We start from the raw sequence: 21,722 nt of genomic DNA, 5'->3' as shown, positions 1-21,722 counted from the left end.
ACCCTTCTCTCACCCTCCACCCACCACCCCTCTCCCCTCCACTCCTCATTCCTCTCCCCTCCACTGGCCACCCTTCTCCCAGGCCTGCATTCGGATGACTATATGTTTTCACTGTCACAAACAGGGAGAAACACGTTTTTTGTGCAAGGCATACTTTAGTGCCTCTGGGTGATCTGAGAGAGAAGCCATTTCCTCTGTACAGGGTCCTAAAACTGACCAGCCAGTGGTTACGGAAGCCATGAAAAATGTTCTAACTTTGCTTATACTCAGTAAGTTTGCTTTCCGGAAAGACTAAATCAATTTGGAGCAATGAGGTATCTGTGTACCAGCTAGCCCAGAGAGAGACCTGAAAATTGTGTGACTGACGTTTTTCAGTTTCTTGTTTAATTTGAGAACACAAAAGAAAATGTAAACCTAAAATGGGCAATTTAATTTAACCCAAATACTATATTAAGAAAATGAATTTGTCTTAGGGTGAAGGATTACTTCCTAAGCATTTCTGGCGGTATGAACTTTCTATTTTCTTTACTATCAGACCCCCAGCCTGGCCTTGGAGTTGGCCTGGCTGGGACTGCGAGCATCAAAGTCGCGGGAGGGAACTGGGGAGCGTGTGCCAGCCGTCAGGGGCAGAATGACGACACTGAGCCCCCCAAACAGCCATGGCCAGGGCTCCGATCAGACTTGTGTGCATGCTCATTCCAGGCCTAAAGTTTCAGAATCCCTTAGCAGTCTCTTGGCAGATGGACCGTGTTACCCCAGGGATGAAACCATAGGCTGGTGGCCAGGAGGAGGTGTCTAGACTGCCTGACGTTCCCTGCAGCCCAGCCCTTCTCTGCTGGGGCGTGCTCCTCACCCTAATTCAGACATTCCTAGCCCCAGGCTCAGGGCTCCAGGCTCCTCCGGATTGTCTGGGCTCGCCCACGCGCGCCCGTTTGCAGAGCACCACATTGGAGTCCTTAGTACCTTCCAAGTCTGAAACTATCCTGGGACTGAAACCGCATCTGCTGGGTGACAGTCAGCCCAGGGGACTGGTAAGCTGTGACACCTTGTGATCTCAGGCCCAGCCTGGGCGTTTGAGCAGGTGGGTCCCCAGGACCAAGGTCCAGCTTGCTCTGGCCCCCGGAGCCCTGGCAAGCACTAATCAGAATGCTGAGGTGAGGCCCCCTCCGCCCCAGGTTCTGCTGCCCGTCACCTCACTGAGAGCCCCCCTATGTGTGCCCCTCCAAGCGGCCGGGACTAACAACCGGTGCGAGCAGCTCCGTGTGCTGTCCAAGACCTTCGTGTTGCAGGTCCCACCCCGCCCCCCCCCCCCCGTTTCAGGACGAGGAACAGATGTGACTGAGACAAAGTCATGGGGTTCCCAAGTGAGAGCTGGGTGCCAACCCCAAGATCCCCTGATGCCACAGCTCCCCTCCAGACCTGCATGCAACACCACCTGTACATTTTCTCAGTATGAATGAGGAAGGAAACCGAAGAAAAGAATCAAGAGATGGAAGAATGGAAGGAACCCATCCAACTGGAAGGAAACTACTTTTGTCTCCACGGAGAACCAAGGGCACAGCAGTTTCCTGGGGCAACAGAGGCAGAGCCGCAGACCTGTTTCGGGAGTGATCGTGACTCTCAATTACTCCAAAAGGACAACATACTCGGGGTCTCAGGACAAGTAATGTCACCAGCAGCATTTTGTCCAGGATCGAGAGTGGCCTGCTTTGGCAGGCAGGTGACACGTGATGTGCAAGCGAAAGGCCCTCCGCCCTCCACCTCTCTCCTTCACACACGGCCTGCGCTGCCGCCACCTCCCCCACATGCTGACTCCTGCCACCTTATCAGGTAAGGGCGTTTCTAAAAAGTACCTTTTTAAAAAGCCCTCTTGCTTAGTAAAACCTTAGCCAATATTTAAATTTGATTCAAGCTTAGTATCTTTTTTTTTTAAAGATTTATTTATTTTAAGAGAGAAGGAAAGAGAGCATGAGCAGGGGAGAGGCAGAGAAAGGGAGAGAGAGAGAGAGAGAGAGAGAGAGAGAGAGAGAGAGAGAGAGAGAGAGAAACTCCCAAGCAGGCTCTGCACTGTCGGCATAGCGGCTTGAACTCATGAACTGGGAGGTCAGGACCTGAGCTGAAATCAAGAGTCAGACGTTTAACTGCCTGAGCTACCCAGGTGTCCCATCAAGTTTAGTATTGTTGAGGTCTGACATCCTTTTATTAGAAATTGCTTAGGACAGAGAAAACTGAAGGGTTTGGCTACAGTGAAACAGTGACTTCTTTTCTAACTCATGAAGAGACTGGAAAGAAGTAAAGTACAGATCCAATGAGGAAAAAAATCAACTATTATGACTTTCGTAGTTCAAGCTTTCGAATGAACGATGATTTTATGGTTAATTACGGCTCACCTGTTACAGAAAATACTTCAAGAGGCAGCAGTTAAAATGGCTTTCCAGTCAAAGCCTCAAGTGAAAATTATTATTTTCAGATAATCCAATAAAGAATGAGGAGGATGTGCATGATCTTAACATGTCTCCCCACTCATTGCGTCTTTCAGAGGAAAAAAGAGTAAATACACACTGGGATTTTGGACAGTTCTTGACTCAGGAATCAAAACCAGCATCCCCAAACAGGGCGCGCCTCTGACGGGACGCCCATCAACAACGCGACCCCAGTTACGCAGCCTTCCAACGGAGGTTGTCACAAAAACACCGACAAGCCCCGAAGAGGAACATCCTATTCAAGTAGAACTGTATTCTCTGAAAATGTCGATGTCATAAATGATGGAGAACTTGAGAAGATTAAAGAAGTTTATGGAGACAAAACAACTAAGTGTCGTACTGGATCCAGGACAGGAGGGAAAAAGGACAGCGCTAGGTCAATGGACGAAACAGGAGAGGAATGTAGATTAGTATTTCTTGGTGTAAAATTTAGTGAGGTTGAGAACTATACTAATTATACAAGAGCAGGTCCTTTTTCTCAGGAAAAATAAACGTTTAGAAGTGAAATCCGCCCCTACCCCAATGACTGCAATATATTCTCAAATGGTTCCCTCCACAAGTTTATGTATTTGTATGAACACACACAGACACAGACACACACACACACACACACGCGCGCGCGCACGCGCATGCACACATACCCACACGGGGAGAGATGGCAAACGCACCCAGGACAAATGTTGCTAATAAGTGACTCTGGATAACAGGTGTACGGATAGTCCTGCATTATTCTTATTCTGGTCACTTTCTCTATGAGTAACATTATATCCAAATAAAGTTCCCCCACATTAGAATCAATACAAAAAAAGAGAACACTCACACACAGTTTCTCGGTATAAGATTCAAAAAAAAGCACCAACTCATCACAGCAAGCTTCCTTTCTAAGGGCTGACACGTGCCGGAGGACACAGTCAGTGGCAGGTGCTGCAAACTGGACAAAGTGGGGGAGTGGAAGCGAGAAAGGCAGTTTACACAACTTCCGCACTCAGGGAGCGCTCCGCCATGCTGCACTCGGCGAGCACCCTGCATGCCTCTCGGGCAGGAGGCACTGCACGAAGGCAGAGAGGCCCAAGCCAGAAGCCCGCAGAGGCTCACCAAGACCAGCAGTGGGACATCACGGAGAATAAGACCCAGCCCAGGGGAGGTCAGGGAGGCTGAAGGGAAGGTCACCGAAGGGTTGCCCCATGAGCTGGACCCATGCAATCGGAGGCTCCCCATCCCATCCCGTCCTTTCTCGCTCCCAGGACACAGCCCTGAGATACTGATGTGACATCCATACACCTGCATAGTACACCGGACTGAACCCAGGGAAGGCCTCTCTCGCTCTCTTTCTCTCTCTCTCTCTCTCTAAACTCTTGAGACCTGGTGGGTAGAAGTGGGGACCCTTTCATCCTGCTGGGCCAAGACAGGCCTTGTACAGAAGTTCCCTCTGCCGATTACAACTGCCACCTACCAACCTAAGATGAGTGCTAGCCTCCTGCACGGCCTCCCTCTGCCCCCCTCCCCCTCACAAAGGGGGCGGGCTTCACATGCCCCAGGAAGCTCCCAACAGGGCTGCGGCCCCAGAGACACCCAGGAAGGGGCGCCACGACAGATCCCACAAGGTAAACCAGGGAGCCAACCTCACACTGAGCTCTCAGGTCCTTTTCCGATTTTGATTCACTGCAGGAATGTTCTCGCTGTCCATTTTAAAAGTAATGTTTATGTTTGCACCAGACAGCTTTGTATTTCTCGGGGGGTCTTGCAGTGCACACATGGGATCGTGAGGTACAGAAATAGAGGATGAGAAGGAACAGAGAAAAAATGTCACATTTGCTAACAATGAAGGAAATTCAAAAGCAAGGCTTGGGCTCCTGTCAACCTTTCAGGAATGGATCCTGACTAGAAATTGATTTTTCTAAATTCCCTCTAAAGCCTGGTGGCCTGAAATACTAAGTGGCCATTCCAGGTCAAGTGGTAAAAAAAATAACCTTTCCCCAGACAGCAATCCTCTAACCTTCAAATGAAGTTTCAAAGATCTGAAGCAGAATCTCATTTCAGAACCAAAAAGCAGATCCTGCTTTTAAAAACAAATCTACTTCAAATGCTTCACTTTGATCAAAACAGGTTCAACTATGTTGATTTCATTGGGTGTTCTGGTTCTAGCTTTAGTCCTTTCATGGATCTTAATTACAAAGGACAGGGTCAGCCTAGAAAATAGGGCTTTGCATAGATGTCTTTTGTTATTTAAAACCACAGATTCAATGGTTACCTTTTTGTGTGAGTAGCAGGCATATTGGGAGCCAATAAAATGCAAAATCCTACATTGCAACAAATTCTAATAAAGCTTTCAGTGAGGCTATCAAAAAGAGCATTATGAAAAAGGCTCACATTATCCGGTTAGCTGTTATCACTAAAAAATTGAAAAAGAAGAAAATTAGAAAAAGAAAAAAATCCTAATTACAGAAGCATCGGAAAACAGAAGAAACTCTAAATAACCTTACGAAAAAAACAAAGTTGTGTGTGTGTGTGTGTGTGTGTGTGTGTTTTTTTTTAAAGAAAGAAATGGAAAGAACGAGAGATACCAGGTTTTTGGTGTCTGAAACATTTCTACAATTCATGCCATCTCTACCACTGCGAGCTGAGTGCCTCTGGGGAATTTAAGTTTCTATCCTCTGCCTCAGTTTTCTTGTCTGTAAAACAGGAACAGAGTGACAGTATTACTCTGAGGAGTAAGTGAGTTAGTGGCCGGTACAGGACTTGGCGCTCGGTAACTGTTAACTCCTCTACCACCACCTCCCCCCACCACTACCACCTCCACCACCACCACCATCATCACCACCACCACCCCACCATTACCACCAACACTACTATGATGCAGAAAAATGGACAGACAAGAATGGATAAGACCATTTTTTAAATGAGGAGATAGCATAGCAATTAAAATACTGTGGTACTGACGTAAGGCTCAAACATACGAAGGGAAAAGAACAGATAACAGTAAAACACACACACACACACGCACGCCTTAACATAATTAACAAAGCATAATAAATGAATGAGAACTGGGTTAACAAATGGCTTTGGTACACCGTCTAAGCATTTGGAAGAAAAGCAATTGGGAGTCTCATTGTATTTTACACTCAAAATAAATCGAGATGGATTAAAAACATAAATGTTAAGGGGCGCCGGGGTGGCTCAGTCGGTTAAGTGGCCGACTTTGGCTCAGGTCATGGTTCATGGGTTCGAGCCCTGCATCGGGTTCTGTGCTGACAGCTCAGAGCCTGGGGCCTGTTTTTCCCTCTCTCTCTGCCCCTCCCTTGTTCGCACTCTGTCTCTGTCTCAAAAATAAATAAACATTAATACATTTTAAAAAATATATAAATGTTAAAAGAAAAAGGTATTACAGAAGAAGAAAAAAATTCCAAATTAACTTGGAAAAGGGACAGGTTTTCTCAATATGAAAGAAAGAAAGGAAGGAAGGAAGGAAGGAAGGAGGGAGTAAGGGAGGGAGGGAGGAAGAAAGATCACCAAGTGAAAAGCTGAGAAAAAGGCAATCAATAAATATAGAAAGGTCATCTGCCTTCTAAAAGATCTTTTTAAGGCCATAGGAATAAATGGTTAGAGGAATAAACAAAAACAATTAGATTAAAAAATACACAATAAACTAACAAACATTTGACCTCATTAGCAATGTAAAAACATGAATCCAAGCAAAGAAGTGTTAGAAAGCAGTATGGAAATCTGAAGTGCTGGTGACAGAACAGGGAGACTGATAGGCTCACATGCTGGCGGGGGCGGGGGTAGCACCCCAGCAGCACGCAGAGAGACCCCAAAAGTTCACACACACACCAGTACGCACCTGACCCAGTACCTCCACCCCATCCTCCCCGGGAAATGACAGAGGCTGGAGAGAAGGCTGGTGTACAAAGGGTTAACGTCAGAAAGTGAGGGGATAATGCTGGAGTCAGAGGTGGAAATCCACACCGGGGAAATACTGCACAATCCGTGAATGATCGCAGTTGTGAAGGCGATCCTGCTGGAAGCCCACTCCCACGTCACTCAGTCATAACAAGGGGGAAAACTCAAGCCCACAGAACGATATGAAGTATTCATTCTCCCCCCTGTGGAACGATGGAGTCAATCAAGTAGGAAAAGGGAAGAAACGAAATACACTCATGGTGGTTATCCAGTGAGAAGAGTTATTCCCATTTTCTTCTTTATTTTTTTAGGTTCATTTTTATTTATTTTTTGAGAGAGAGAGCAGGGGAGGATCAGAGGGAGAGGGAATGAGAGAATCCCAAGCAGGCCCTGTGCTGTCAGAGCAGATGCAGGGCTTGACCTAACCAACCGTGAGATCATGACCTGAGCCAAAGTCACGAGTCAGATGCTTAACTGACCGAGCCACCCAGGTGCCCCTTTATTTCTATTTTTTTTTTTTTTTACAAATTTGCTACCTTGAGTAGGGAGAACATTAAAGCTCAGGAAAACAATAAACATTGTCAAAGGAGGGAAAGAAGTCACCGGTGGAATGAGAAAAGGAGTCAACGACATTCAACCCTACATAGGACATTCTCCGGGGTTCCCGGCCTCACTCTATTTTCTTTCATTAACCACGCATGCCCCTGAGAGTCCATCAGGGTCCACCCCCGTCTGTGGAGATGAAGCCAGCCGGGGCCAGGGTCACACCTGCACCCCCCCCCCAGCCCTGCCCCCGCCTTCCCTCCCCACTCAGAGCAGCGCCCGAGGATTACTCCCCTCGGGTTTTTCATTAGACACAACTCAGAAATATTTGTCATCCACAGTGAGATGTCTAAGTCGGAGGCACTTAACAGATAATTCTTAACGTGCAGTGAGTGTGTTCTGACATCCCACGCTCTCCGTATCCAGGTTTCCACCTGCCTAAACATGCTTCCTAAAGCTTAGTTGCCTATTTCTTTATAGTCCCTTATTTTGGTCATGTAATTACCTTTGTACTTTTTTCTTTTGTTCTTTTTTTTTTTTTTAAGTCTGAAGGCAAAACACTAATTTCTTTCTTCATCCCAATAAAATATATATATGAGATAGGAGAAAAATGTGTACTGAGAAAAAAAATCCGGGACCTCGACTGCGTTAAGAGCCCACAGCCTGGGAAGCCTTCCCAAAATACGGACGTCTGGGCTTGGTCATCAAAATATAAAAAACTGGGAGACATGTGCTTTCCTTTGTTTTTGAATTAAAAAACAGAGATTCCAGCTCTTCCTCCAGTCAGCGTATGACTTCTTATACAATCTTGCAGACAGACACCATGCACGCATGTGCCCGCTGCTCCCCCAGGATCCAATCTATTCGAAACGAAGTAAGTAAAAATCAATTCGTTGTATTGATCCAGTGCCCAAAGCCAGAGTCTTCAACAGGAATTTCATTTGAAGTATGTTACTTGCCCTTTGAACATGTAAGTGGAGGGTATGCATCTGATGGGAAAAGAACCAGGAAGAAAAATATCCTGTTCTCTGACTGCTCCCACCAATACAGTGGCCACAACAGACCCAGCAAGGCAACCAAGGGAAGGTTCCAAAAGGCAGAAGGGGAGGGGAGCCGGGGAGGGGGAGGAAGCCTGGGAGAAGGTGGGCTCTGACAAGCGGCAGCCCCCTCTCAAATCAGAGCACAAGAGCCCGCCACCCTCTGAAATCAGAACTGCCTTCCGCGGGCTGAACTGAGAATTTTCAACAGCCTTGGCCAACTACCACAGCCCCCAACTGCACATGTGAGCCACACCCCAAATGTCAAAACAGAGCAGACAGGCAAACCAAAGAGTGTACTTACCGACCAGAGAAAACGGCCAGGGCTGAGAGCCAAAGGCGGGAGTGGCCCCAGCCCTGGCCCTGGCATGTGTGGGGGACACGGGGCTGGGGAACAGTGACAGGAGGTAGGAGGTTAGTGGGCCAGATGGCAGAGGGCCCAGCAGGCCAAGCGGAAGACCCTGGACTCTCCTGGGGGAGTAACAGACGCCTCCAGAAGGTTCAGACCTGCCTCAGGGGCCAAGTCTGTACCATTCGGTTTCCATAAACGTAAAGCAAAGTAGTAAGACTATCACAGACTAAATGAAACTCACAGTCTACTAGACCCGGATCGCAGGTCCCAGCCCCCTTACCAACCATACCTTCTTCTTTACCTACTCCTGCCCCAGGGTAGCGGGACCTCAGTTTAGCAGCTCCCATCATCTGTAGTATTCTCCATAGAACCTCCCGCCCCCCTGCCCCTCACAGGCCCATATTCTCCCTCTGAAGTAATGGTGGCTCCCCATCTTCCCAATTCAGTTACGCGTCACCTCCCCAGAGCTCCATCCGAGTCACCCGGTCTAAAGTCAGCTGCCGGCACCTCTCACAGCACCCCACTTATCTCCTTCACAGCGTTTATGACAACTGTCCATTTACTTGCTCAATGTCCATACTTCCCACTCGACACAGAGTCTGGGGAAAGGAGATAACATGTCTATTTTGTTCACAACTGTATGTCTAGGATTTGATAAATATTTGATGAATGAATTTTAAAAAGTAAGTACTATATACCCCAAAGGCAAAAATTGGTTTAACTAAGCTGACAAGCCTTTTCCTACTCCTGGCCAAAAAATAAAGAGGGGGAGGAAACTTAAATAACTAACATAAGAAGGGAAACACACTGATCTTACAAAGTAAGTAACATTATAGGGGATATAAGAACAACTGTATGGCAACAAATTAGACAAATAAAGCACATTACCAAATGACACAGATTACCACAACTGACTCTACCAAGAAATAAAAAAATCAGCACCTCTATACAAGTAGAGACCGAATTCATAATTACAAAGGTTCCCCTGAAGAAAAGCCCAGGACACAGGGCTTCACTGGTAAATTAAATCAAACATTCAAATAAAAAATGAATACCAATACTTCACAAACTCTTCTAAAAATTAGAAAAGGAAGGAACACTTCCCAACTTATTCTGAGATCAGTATTACTCTGATACCAAAATCAGACAAAGATATCACAAGAAAGCTACAGACCATATCCCTAATGAATACAGATGTGGAAACCTTCAACAGAATATTTGCAAACATATAAAAATCCAGCACCATATAAAAGGACTTGCATATAATCCTTTTGGAATCCATCAACATATAAAAATAATCGTACATCAAAACCAAGAGGGATTTATTTCAAGAACCAAGGCTGGTTTAACATTCAAAAATCAATTAATGTAATAAACTATATTAATATGATAAGGGATAAAAATCACATAATCATCTCTGTAGATGCAGAAAAAGGATCTGACAAAATCTGACACTTCTTCGTTGTAAAACATTCGACAAACTAGGAATAAAAAGGAACTTCCTCAACCTGGCAATGGCCATCGGCAAGTAATGCACAGCTAACATCATACTTGATGGTAAAAGATTAAATGCTTTCTCCCTACAATCAGGAACAAGATGAGTGTGTCCCATTCAACAGTGAACTGGAGGTTCTAACCAGGGCAATTAGGCAAGAAAATGAAACAAAAGGGATCCAAAGTGAAATGAAAAAGTGAAACCATCTCTATTTGTAGATGACATTGTTTCCCACAGAGAAAATTCTAAGGAATTCACTGAAAAACTCTTAGAAATAATAACATATTCAGCAAGGTAACAGGATACAATATCAGTCAATAAACAAAAATCGCTTGTACTTCTATACATTAGTAACAATAATTCCAAAAATGAAATTAAGGAAACAGTCCATTTGCAATAGCACCGCAAAGTATAAAATACTAAAGTATACATTTTTTTTTAAAGCAGCATAAACCGTGTAGGCTAGAAACTACAAAACAATATAGGTAAATGGAAAGAGAGCTCATGTTGATGGATCAAAATTTTAATATTGTTAAGAAGGCAGTACTCCCCAAATTGATCTACAGATTCAATACAATCCCTATTAAAATCCAAACTTCGGTAATAAAGACAGAGTACTACTGACCTAAGAAAAGACAGAACTGACATAAGGATAAATGGAATAGAATTCGGAGTCCAAGTTTAACCCCTACATTTCTGTATGGCCAACTGACTTCAACAAGAGTGCCAAGACAACTAAATAGAAAGAGAACAGTCTCCAACAAATGGTACGGAAACTACTGGTTATGCATATGCAAAAGAAGGAATGTGGATAACCCCAGCTACCAAAGCTGCTTTGGACTACAGGCCTGGGTGCAGCAATAAAACTACAGAACTCTGAGAACACACAGGAGTCAAACTTGATGAAGTTATATCAGGCAAAGTCTTCTTTGACACAACACCAAAAGGACATACAATGTAGGACAAACAGATAAACTGGACTTCTCAAAAACATTCAGATTTCAAAGGACACCATGAAGAAAGGGAAGGTATCTACAGAATGAAAGAATATACTTGCAAACCAAAACTGATAACAGACTGATATCCAGAACTTATTAAAAAAATCTTAGGGGCACCTGAACGTCCAGCTCTTGATTTCGGCTCAGGTCATGATCTCATGGTTCGTGAGTTTGAGCCCTGAGACAGGCTCTGTGCTGACAGTGTCTAGCCTCCTCGGGATTCTCTCTCTGCCCCTCCCTAACATGCATATCAGCTCTCTCTCAAAATAAACATAAAAAAAATCGTCCAACTCAGTAGTAAAAAGACAACTGAGCCAATTTACAAATGGGTAAAGCAAATGAATAAACATTTCTCGAAAAAAGATACACATATGGCCAATAAGGACATGAAAAGATGCTCATCATCGCTAGTCATCAGGGAAATGCAAATCAAAATCACGATATGACAAGGCTTCACACTACTCAAATGCATGAAATTACAAAGACCGTAACTGTGTTGGCAAAGATGTGAAGAAACGGGAATCCTCATCTACTGCTAGGGGAAATGTAGAGCTGGTCTGGAAAACAGTCTAATTCCCCAAAAAGAGTTACACAGAATTACCACCTGACCTGGCATCTCTAGTCCTAAGTGTACACCCAGAAGAAGTGCAAACAGACGTCTATCCAAACACTTATACACAAATGTTCAGAACTGCATTATTCACGATAAGCAAAAAGTGGGAACAATCTAAATGTCCATCAACAGACGGGAGATCAACAAAATGCCGTATATCTGTATAATGGAGTATTACTGAATCATGAGAAGGAATGATATGTGCTATGGTGTGGATAAACCTTGAAAACATTATGCTAAATGAAATAAGCTAGTTACAAAAGACCACACACTGTATGATTTCCTTTTTACGAAATGCCCAGAACAGGCAAACTGACGGGTAAAGAAAGGTAGGGCAGGGGTTGCCAGGGCTGGGAGGGCCCCAGGAATGAAGAGTGACTGCTTAATGAGTGTGGGGTTTCCTTTTCAAATGATGGAAATGTTCTAAAATTAGGTTGTGATGACTGGCTGCACAATCATATGATTTTACTAGAAAAAAATGAATTGTATATTTTCTTTTCTTTTTATTTTAATGTTTATTTATTTTGAAAGAGAGAAACAGAGCACAAGCAGGGAAGGCTCAGAGAGAGAGGGAGACACATAATCCAAAGCAGGCTCCAGGCTCCAAACTGTTAGCACAGAGACCAATATAGGGCTCAAACCCATGGACTACAAGATCATGACCTGAGCCAAAGTCTGATGCTTAACTGAATGAGCCACCCAGGCGTCCCGCGAACTGTATATTTTAAATGAGTGGAGTGTATGGTATGTGAATTATATCTCAATGAGCTGTTTTAAAACAAAAAACAAAACAAAAATAACCAGAGAACACAGTCATATATAGTATATGACAGAGGGTCCCAGACTTACAAAGGTTCGACTTATGATTTTTCAACTTAATGGTGATGTGAAAGCAAGATGAATGCACCAGAGGTCCAAAAAAAATGTTTGAGAGATAGTGAGCACGTGTGCACCGAGTGGGGGAGGAGCAGAGAGAAGGAGAGAGAGAATCCCAAGCAGGGTCCATGCCCAGCAGAGAGCCTGTGCGGGGCTTGATCTCACAGCTGTGAAATAATGACACGAGCTGAAATCAAGAGTAAGACGCTTTAACTGACTGAGCCACCCAAGGGCCCCCAGAGGCCAAATTTTAAATGTTGATGTTTTTCCTGGGCCGTCTTCTCCCTCGAAGCTGGGCAGGAGCAGCACGTCCTGCCCCCCCCCCCCACCCCCGCAACCACATGCTCATGGAGGTAAACAGACGACACACTGACAACTACTCTGCAGCCACACATCTGTTATGCGTTTCCCTTTCTGTACAATATTCAGTGGATTACATGAGATATTCGACATCTCATTACAAACCAGGCTTTGTGTCACATGAACTTGCCCAACCGCAGGCTGAGGTGAAGCTTTCTGGTCATGTCTGAGGTCAGCCAGGCTGAGCTATGTAGGTTAGTAGGTTAGATGTATTTTCCACTTAGCATACTTTCAACTCTGGATGGCTTTATCAGAAGGCAAGCCGAGGAAGACCTATAATACAGTAATAGTTCTATTATGACATTTGTCCTTCCTAAATGTTTATTTGTTGTGCCATGAAAACAGGGTTGAGATATAAATTGTAGAAAGGCAGAAGAAAGACTTAACCTTTGGAGCCTTGGGAGCTGGCCATCAGTGCTCTCCCAGTATAAAATATTTCCGCGTGCTGAATTTGGGTGACAAGGCATTTATTTGTAGTTCACAGTGACGTCCAATTATGGTGCATGTCTTCCTTACAGCTCAATCACTTGAAAACTTTTTAACTGTTTTAAAATGCAACACTTGCCACTCCTTAGGAGCAAAACCACTGTGTTCCCAGGAGCACTAGGAAGGGAGGGGCTCAAGATGCAGAAATCACACACTTACGTTCCTCAAGACCGGAAGGGCCAGCTGCTCGAAGGAAGTCAGATCCACCACATACTGCCCGACTCGGCACTCGCGTTTTCCGGGAGGAGGCTCTGAGCTGAATGAAGAAAACAGCACATCCTTTGTTGAAAAGACCCCGTATCAATTTCTGATTTGTAGCGACTCCGCGGAGTCTCTGGCCTTCCACACAGGCTAAACCACCCTTAGAGATCACCTACACAAAACGCAGTGGTGCGCAAAGCTAACCTGACGCCATGCCATCTGCTGAGAACAGGGTTTCCAACAAGTATGCCCACCACGCCACCGCCATCGCCACCAGGCCTGACAGCTACCTGGGGGTGCTGACCCCTAACCTACAGCGAGGCAGCACACCAACTACTGTGGAAAAGTGGCACAAGAAACAGGATGACGAATTACAAAATGATAAAAACTTACTACTCAGTGGAGTAAGTTTTAAGGGAAATATGCTATCTTTGTACTTTGTTTTTCACATGATGGTTTCAATGTCTGTTTTTTTTCCTCTGAGAAATCTGGAAAGGCCTACGATTCTTCAAGATAGGGATCAGAGATTATTTGGCTTGATCCTGTGCCCAGGGAGAATAAAACACTATAGAAATGAAGTGTCAGTACCCAGTTCTAGATAAAATTCCCCGCACGCCGGATAAGGTGACAACGTCGAATCCTATTCTTCTCCCTCCCTGCCTGACTTCTTCGGTGTAAAATCCATCGATAGGCACACCAGAGGACTTTAAAACCTCACTGGCTTTCTGGATCAACGTTGTTTTCCCAACTCCTGAAAGAAGAACAAGAAAACAACAAAAAAGTACATTAGGAACCACCCCTCTAGCTAGAGGGCACAGCACTCGGGGCCTGAGAGCAATCACAGTGCGAGGGAGAGAAATGGGCTGCAAATGAATTTTGTGACTATTAATTCACTTTAATTCTGATTGTCCCAGGCATTAAAACTTTCTAATTTCAAGCATAATAAAAATATGAATGGGATCCTAAGATTTATTTTGAAATTCTGAAACATTATTATTTTTGCCACATATGCAATCCCGGAACCAACTGAGTGGCTTTCTGGTGACAGCTGGGTTCCATCTGCACCCTGAGACGAGCTTCGGGAACAGGGTGTACTCCCCTCCCTGGGTGGCCACCCTCTCACCAGGGTGTAAAACTGGTCACGCTTGGGCCAAAGGCTGGGCACTCTGAACTAGCATTTCAACCTTTTAACCCGGGAAACCCCTTCACTCCTCCATGGAGTGCTGTGTCTCCCAGAAAAGTGTCTCTTAAATACACTAACACCACTAGAAACAGCAGTTTTTGAACTTTTTCACAAGAGCAATCCTATCAGGTTGGCAGCCCCTTCTGTGACCTCCTCCGGTGTTCTAACCCTTCCTCTGACTTGCCCCCAGCCCCTGTCCCAGTTACACCCTCTGCACCTCCACCCTTGTCCGCCCGGCCTGTTACCCATTCTGATGTGTTTACTACCAACAGGGGCTCGCCAATAAAACGAGGATCCCTGACGCGGAATCACCAACGCAGAACCACGGACACCGTAGAGCCAGGCACTTTCTAGCACGCTCCACAAGCATTTCCTGGGTGCAGTCCTCACAACCACCCTCTCACACAGCTACTGTTCCTGACCGTATTTTACAGAGGAGGCACAGAGGCTTGGGTAACTTACCCGAGGCTGCACAACTAGTAAGGACCACACAGTGTAACAGGGCCCTCTGTGTGTCACCAAGACCTGCTCTGTAGAGATTTAAGTCAATGGCATCACGGTTCTCAAAAAATGGCAAAATGGGGATCCTCCAGCACATGTGCTGACACCTCAGGAGTGTAAGTCCTGTTATTTCTATGGCTGCCTCCTGAGGGTCATCAGGGTTCTTCACGAACCCTTTTAAGCTTCCTTGACATGAACAATGATCTGTTATTTAAGAAGTCTCTCCTCCTAACGTCACACTAACAAACGATGGCAGCTGGCTTTCTGGACCACGAACACCAGCCCGAGATGATCCCAGCCACACGGCCACTATGGCTGGAAGAGAACTGTGTAGGTTTGGTCTCCCAGCCCTGTCCCCCAGCATCTGCTGTTTAACAAAGTCCCCGAAGAACCTGTTTAATGCAGGCCATTGGCACTGGTGAATACGTAGGCTGGTACTTTTCTGAAGGGCAACCTCAACGTGCCTTCCAGAGCACATGGCAATTCTATGCCTAGGAATTCACCTTCAGCAAGAATCTGACGACACTGCAAGGATATGGGAAATAGGAGGTTTACGTCAGTATTCTTTATAATAGCAAAATATAGAAAGCAACCTACATGCTGATCAGTAAGGGAGGGTTGGATTATGGTACCATGTATACAATGACATATAAATATGCAGAAATGCCATGCAGGCCTTAAAGAGAATCCTGCTCACCTACCTGTATTAGCACCGAAAACACTGCAATATAGCAATGATAAGTGGAGAAAAAGCAGGTTAAGACACAGCAGGCATATATAGTAGTATTCTACTATTATGCTTTTTTAAAAAAAGTAAAGTATATGTACCTACAGGATATGTTGAGAAGGAAGTGGAAAAGTTCAGAGCACTTATTTCTGTATGTTGCAATTCCAGGTTGATTGTCACTTTCTTCTTTAAAACTCTGATTTTATTTTTCTGATGTAACAGTAAGTGGGTATTACTCTTAATGTAAGGGAAAAAAGGCTACATTTTGAAGAAGACAACGCGGAGCAGCTATGATAAAAGGGTCCGCTGTGTGTCCCACAGTTAATTTTTCATCTCCATCAATTAAGCTACAACCCTAGTGCTGTCTACACTAGGAGGTAACCTATGCTGAAGGAGACCCCAAAATGATAGCTCCACACCAGGCATAGGCCAAGGGCAAGTCAGAAAGCTCCTGAATCCTTTTGGTTCTCATGCTCTCCTAAAGCTGACCCTGAGATAAAGATTCACGTGCAGGAAGTTTAATTTGGCAAGTGACCCCCAAGACCCCAAGGGAAGCGACTGCACGATCAAGCAAGTTACCTTTGTGGATAGCTAATCCCCCCAGGGAATCCTGGGAGACAGTTTTGGGAATGTGACTCGATTTCCCAGCCTGAGGGCTGAGGAAGTAGGGAGTTCATCCGGCAACTTCCATCTATCATGGGTTGGAGGCTGCTCCTGGGGGACAGGAAGTGCCCTGTGCACACGTCCAGAATCTAGTGACCGGACAAAGCCCTCTAAGATGGGTCACAGGTAGGCCAGTTGGGAAAAACGTTAAGTGCCAAGGAGACAAAAGTGGGGCACTGAGCATATACAACAAAAAGTGACATCTTTGACAAGCTGTATTACCCGATGATCGGATTGTGTAGATTAGATTCAGACAGCAGGCAGATCTGGGACTCAGTTGAGGAGAGAAACTATGAAAAAAACAAACTAACTCCAAAGGGGGAAAAGAAGTTGAACATAAAAAAAACGAAAATTATAAATTACTAACTCCATGGCTCTTTGGTGATTAGCTTTTACCAGTACTGAGCCAATCAAAATTACACTAGAACTCTATTAGGAAAATGGAGAAAAAGACAAGGTTTTTTAGGACAGGCTTAGGAGAGCTACCTTGTAGAATTATTTGAGTCTTTCAACTGTGTGTCCATGCAATTTTTACAGCAAAGGGGACAGGAAGAGAAGAACCAGCGTTGAACTGGCCAACCACTGTCCCCAGGCACCTCCAGGACCCAGGCAGATATTACCACAAAAACAGATCACTTCTGTTATGAAACACATAGATGTCTTGGGGCCAGCCTGCTGAGAAAACGGCATTCCCAGGTTCAAATAAAGGGCTGACCGATCAACTTTCAGAAGACAGTCTTTTGCAGTATTAGGGAGTACTCTGGATGTTAGAAATTCCTACTCACAGCATCCCTGGTAAAAATAAAATTCCAGAGTCTACAATATTAAGTTGGCCTTTGCTACTCATAAAGCAACACATAACCACTAAAATAAGGGAAAGAGGATTCTAGGCTCAGACTCTCTTGGATATCCAAACTCTCAGCTAACTTAAACATTAGAGCCACCTTGCAAAGGAACTGAAGAAATAAATCACCTTCTCTACTCCAATCCATCTTTCTGCCTTCGCCCATCTGTCTGATGCGGCCACCACCTTCCTGGGCCACAGGGGACACAGGTGTAGGGCCTGGGTTTCCAAAGCATCTCCTCCTGCAGTTTCATGTGAATGCACAGGATCCCATTCACGATCCCATAGCCTGAGGTACTGCCGGGAGGTACCCAGGCTTCTCGTCCTGCAGCCTCACCCCTGCAGGCACCTGGGGACTGGGTCTCATCTAGTCTCACTACCCTGCAGGTGGAAAACCCGGCCAGAGCCACAGTCGCGGCGGCACGTGTGCCCACCAACAGGCACCAGGCGCCTTCCCGTCAATCATGGCTGTGGCAGGCTGCCTGCAATTTGCGCACATCCCTAAGTTCGAAACTGCAGTGACGCTCCCCACCGGGGGGCCCCCTCTTTAATACCTTCGTAAAGAAGTCCACATACCACCAAACCACAGTTCTTCCCAGCGTTGGCCCCATTTCTAACCTAAGCTTTTGTACTTAAAATCACGGTCTCTGGGAAGGGGTCCCGGAGCCCGTAATTTTGGTTGGGGACTTGAGGGGCCAGCTGCCAGAACCCTGGAGCCCGCCGCCCCTCCCCAAGGACACGGGGCCGCCCCCCTACCCACACGCCTACCCCTCTGCCCCCCCGAAAGCGGAGACCTGGGCGGGGTTACCTGGGGGCCCCGTGAGGAACACATGCCGGGCCATTCCGGTGGGCGCGGGGGCGAGGAGGGGGTGCGGCGACGACCCGGGTTGGGGTCAGGGTCGCCCTCCAAGTCCCTCCCCACAGTGTGCGCCAGGCCCCGCCTCCGCCGGCCGGAAGCACCGCCCCCGCGATCGCGCTTGCGACGTGGGTCTCCCTCTGTGCCTCCGCCTTCCGCCTCGCTCGCGCATGCGCCCTGGGCTCTTGGTCTCGGTCCGCACTGGGAAGTCCGCCATTGGGAGGGGGTGGTCGGGTTTTCTGCGGGCGCCTGTCGTTGATCGTCGATATCCGGCTCACGAGGAGGTGTCTCCAAGGAGACGTACGTGAGACTACCTATTATTAAACTGGTGCTGGACTAGGTGGGGCCCGTGGCCTCTAATCCCGCTGACATCCAGACTTGCAGGCTGAAATTACCCCAACTCTTCTGGAAATTTGGTCTTAGAAACCTTCTGCAGAGGGGAGGCTTTGCTACCAATTCGACTTCTTTGCCCAGCGTTGTTTAGCGTAGCTGCGAGTAGAATACTTAATAAAACGTGCTTGATGTCTGGGCCTCACTTCTGAAAATTCGGAGTGTTTGATCTTGGGCGTGTCCTGAGTATCTGGATCTTTTTGTTGTTGTTTTGAACTCCCCAGCAGTTTTCAAAGTTGACTGGGGTTGAGAACCACTTGTTTATAGACAGGCCTCCTGGCCCCCATCATGCATATGAAGACCAGAAATTGGTCTTTTTTATCTCCATACCATAAGTGGAAACCAACGCGAGACCACGCTGGAGGATCTCATTGTGCAAAGAACTAAGTGGCCTTCCTCCACTCTCTTGACTGCTTTAAGTGTTTCAGCCAGAGAAATTAAGTGGCAATGGCCTTGGGCCAAATTTACCTGTAAACTCTTTCAGTCTGACGTGTGTACGGTTTGACTTGTGATCAATCATTCTCCATCCTGGCTGAGAAAGCAATTTCACTGAGTGCTCGACTTAATTGGTTTGTGCCCAGACAGGACCTCCGGGGCTCCCCTTAGCCTGCTATATACATCAGTCAGATGGCCTCAGCTTTTTTTTAGCTATTTAAAAAGGAATCATCTAAAAAATAAAATCTGTACAGTGTAGCTGTTACCATCATTTTAGCCACATTTATAAAGCCGCATCATTGGTAATGTAGGGCCTCCCCACTACATGTATCTTTAACCTCATGCAAATTGAACTCAAGAAAGCTGATGCAGCCAAGTAAACCCATCATAGTTGTTTCCACAAGAAGCGAAACATGTACTTGGTCATAAATACACCCTTGTTTCTTATATCAAAAATATTTTAGCAAAATATTTAAACATTAACTAATAATTATGTAAACATTCCCATCACCGAAGAACAGTTTATAATTTCCAAGGATCCCCAGGAGTTGGATTATTTTCTTTTGATTTTATACCTGCCATTCTGGTAGCTACTCACAGCATCAGTTTAGGTAGCTCAAGGAACATACAGACTCCAGATGTAGAGAATTGCTGTCTCAAAGAACAAAAAGAAAATTCTTCTGTAGATGGGGGCTTTTTTTTTTTTTACGTTAAAAACCATTGATTTGGGTGGTGATTACATGGTATCTTACTTTTATGATAATTCGATGATCTGAGTCTTTTGACTTGGACAGTTTCTTCTATGTGTATACATCAATAACAGATGAAATACCTTATATTAGAGAAGAATGAGGAACATGTTTTAGAATAAGTACATTATTAAAGTATTATACTGAGATTAACTTTCGCTTATGATTGAACTGTGGTATAATGATTTAAGGAACAGGTGGTTTCAATTTGTTCTTCCTGCAGCACCTAGGTTCCGTCTCCCTTTTGATAAAATGTAGCATAGTGCTTTTATTAAAGCAGTTTGTAAGTACGTGTTTAAATTTTCTATCATTTCATAATCCTAAAAGTCCCTTAAAAACACAGGGTTTTTTTGGTTGGTTTTCATACTTCTGCTGTGCCAGGACTGTCTTAGTTTTAAAACTGTCTTTGGAATCCCTTCTGTTCTAGAACTCCAGGATGGTTGGTCATTCTACAGTTAAAGGACAGAGGAGCATTTAAGAAGCAAAACAAAGGGCTTTATCAGAGTCAGTGCTATAGGTTGAATGCATGTGTCGTCCCCAAATCCAAATGTTGAAAACTAACACCCAGGGTGATGGTGTTAGTGGGCACCTAGGTGGTTCAGTCAGATGAGCATCCACCTCTTGATTTCAGGTCAGGTCATGATGCCCAGGTTGTTGGACTGAGCCCCGCATTGGGCTCTGTGCCTTAAAATTCTCTCTTTTTTTTCCCTCCATCCCTCTCTCCAGCTCATGCTCTCTTTCTCTCTCTCCAGCTAAACAGCAACAACAACAGGGTGATGGTGTTAGGGGGTGGGGCCTTTGGGAAGTGATTAGGCCCCGAAGAGCCCTCACAAATGGGATCAGTGCCCTAATTAGGGGCCCCAGAGAGAGATCCTTAGCCCTTGCCACCATGTGACGCTATGAGAGAGTCTACAACCCAGAAGAGGGCCCCGCCCACTCATGGCACTCAGATCAGGCTTCCAGCCTCCAGAGCTGTGAGAGACAAATTTGTTATTTATAAGTCATCCAGTCTGTGTTTTCTCATAGCAGCCGGAAACAGACTAAGGCACCACACAAGCTGTTTTCTCCTTTAATAGTGCAGTTTTGAATATAGGATCTTACTCCTGAAGAAATTATCTTGTCAGTAAATAACTAAAAAGCCTGTTTACACAGTCTGTATGTGAAGCCTGATCTCTTGGTACTGGGGGCCTAGTCACTATATGGAAGCAGGGGCAACTTTACACCCTCAGCATGTCTAGATGCTTCCCCCACGCCACACACACACACACACACACACACACACACATACACACACCTGATGGCCAGTGGTATCGCTTGGGCCTGGACACAGAACAAAGTCCTGGGCACAGGAAAACTGAGACCAGAGCAAAGATTACGACCATGGGGGACATAAAAAGAGGGAGTAGGAAAAACAAAAGAGATAATAATGTATTGCCCCCCAGCATTTATTTCACCACATAGAAACAGCACCCACATATCCTTTTAGGAACATCCGTTCTCTAGTGATTGAAAAGAGTGGACGTCCTCGAACCCTGGGGTGCACATGACCCAGGCCTGGCCAATGAGAGCGGTCCATCTTCCCAGCTCAGTGATTGGTTCCAGGAAGCACATGAACCGAAGCACTTGAACCTGAGACTTTCATTTCACTTCTTCCTCTACTTTTTAGGCATGTCATTCCTTGCCCCAGGGATGAGGACAGCCATCAGCCAGTGTCACTGGAGCAGAGAGACAAGGGGTGGGGTGAGGACCCCTCCTTCTCTGCACAGTCACCTCCTATGCTGTAGCACAGGCCTCCGTCTGCGCTGGGAAGGCTTTTCTAATTTTCTTTTCTGGATCCTTTCCCATCCTGGCCCTGACCAGGGCTCCCTCAGCACCCCACAGTGTGACACCACAGGGATCTGTCTATATCCACCTCTTCCGCTGCCACCCAGCTATGAATTCCTCAAAAGGCAAGACCCTAATGGATCTTTTCTTATCCGTCTCTTTGTTCACAGCAGGCCCCTGAGTCTTTACAGCACATTCATCCACCC

At 45.7% G+C, this 21,722-nt stretch overlaps 1 protein-coding gene across 2 annotated transcripts in view; it reads right to left on the bottom strand.

Moving 5' to 3' along the window:
- NTPCR (nucleoside-triphosphatase, cancer-related) overlaps positions 1-18,218 on the bottom strand; it is a 29,061-nt gene extending 10,843 nt beyond the window's left edge. For both annotated transcript variants that reach the window (XM_029931344.1, XM_029931351.1), the window contains exons 1-3: positions 18,071-18,218; positions 13,933-14,095; positions 13,303-13,399 (exon numbers count right to left, since the gene is read on the bottom strand). In XM_029931344.1, the coding sequence (XP_029787204.1) occupies positions 13,303-13,399; positions 13,933-14,095; positions 18,071-18,104 (294 nt within the window). In that variant the 5' untranslated portion in view covers positions 18,105-18,218. The remainder of the gene's footprint in view (positions 1-13,302; positions 13,400-13,932; positions 14,096-18,070) is intronic.
- Between the last annotated feature and the right edge of the window lie 3,504 nt (positions 18,219-21,722).

The sequence above is a fragment of the Suricata suricatta genome, chromosome 2 (assembly GCF_006229205.1).
Source record: "Suricata suricatta isolate VVHF042 chromosome 2, meerkat_22Aug2017_6uvM2_HiC, whole genome shotgun sequence".
NCBI classification, from domain to species: domain Eukaryota; kingdom Metazoa; phylum Chordata; class Mammalia; order Carnivora; family Herpestidae; genus Suricata; species Suricata suricatta.
Note: the sequence above shows the minus strand (reverse complement) of the source record. Positions and strands in the feature narration are given on the sequence as shown.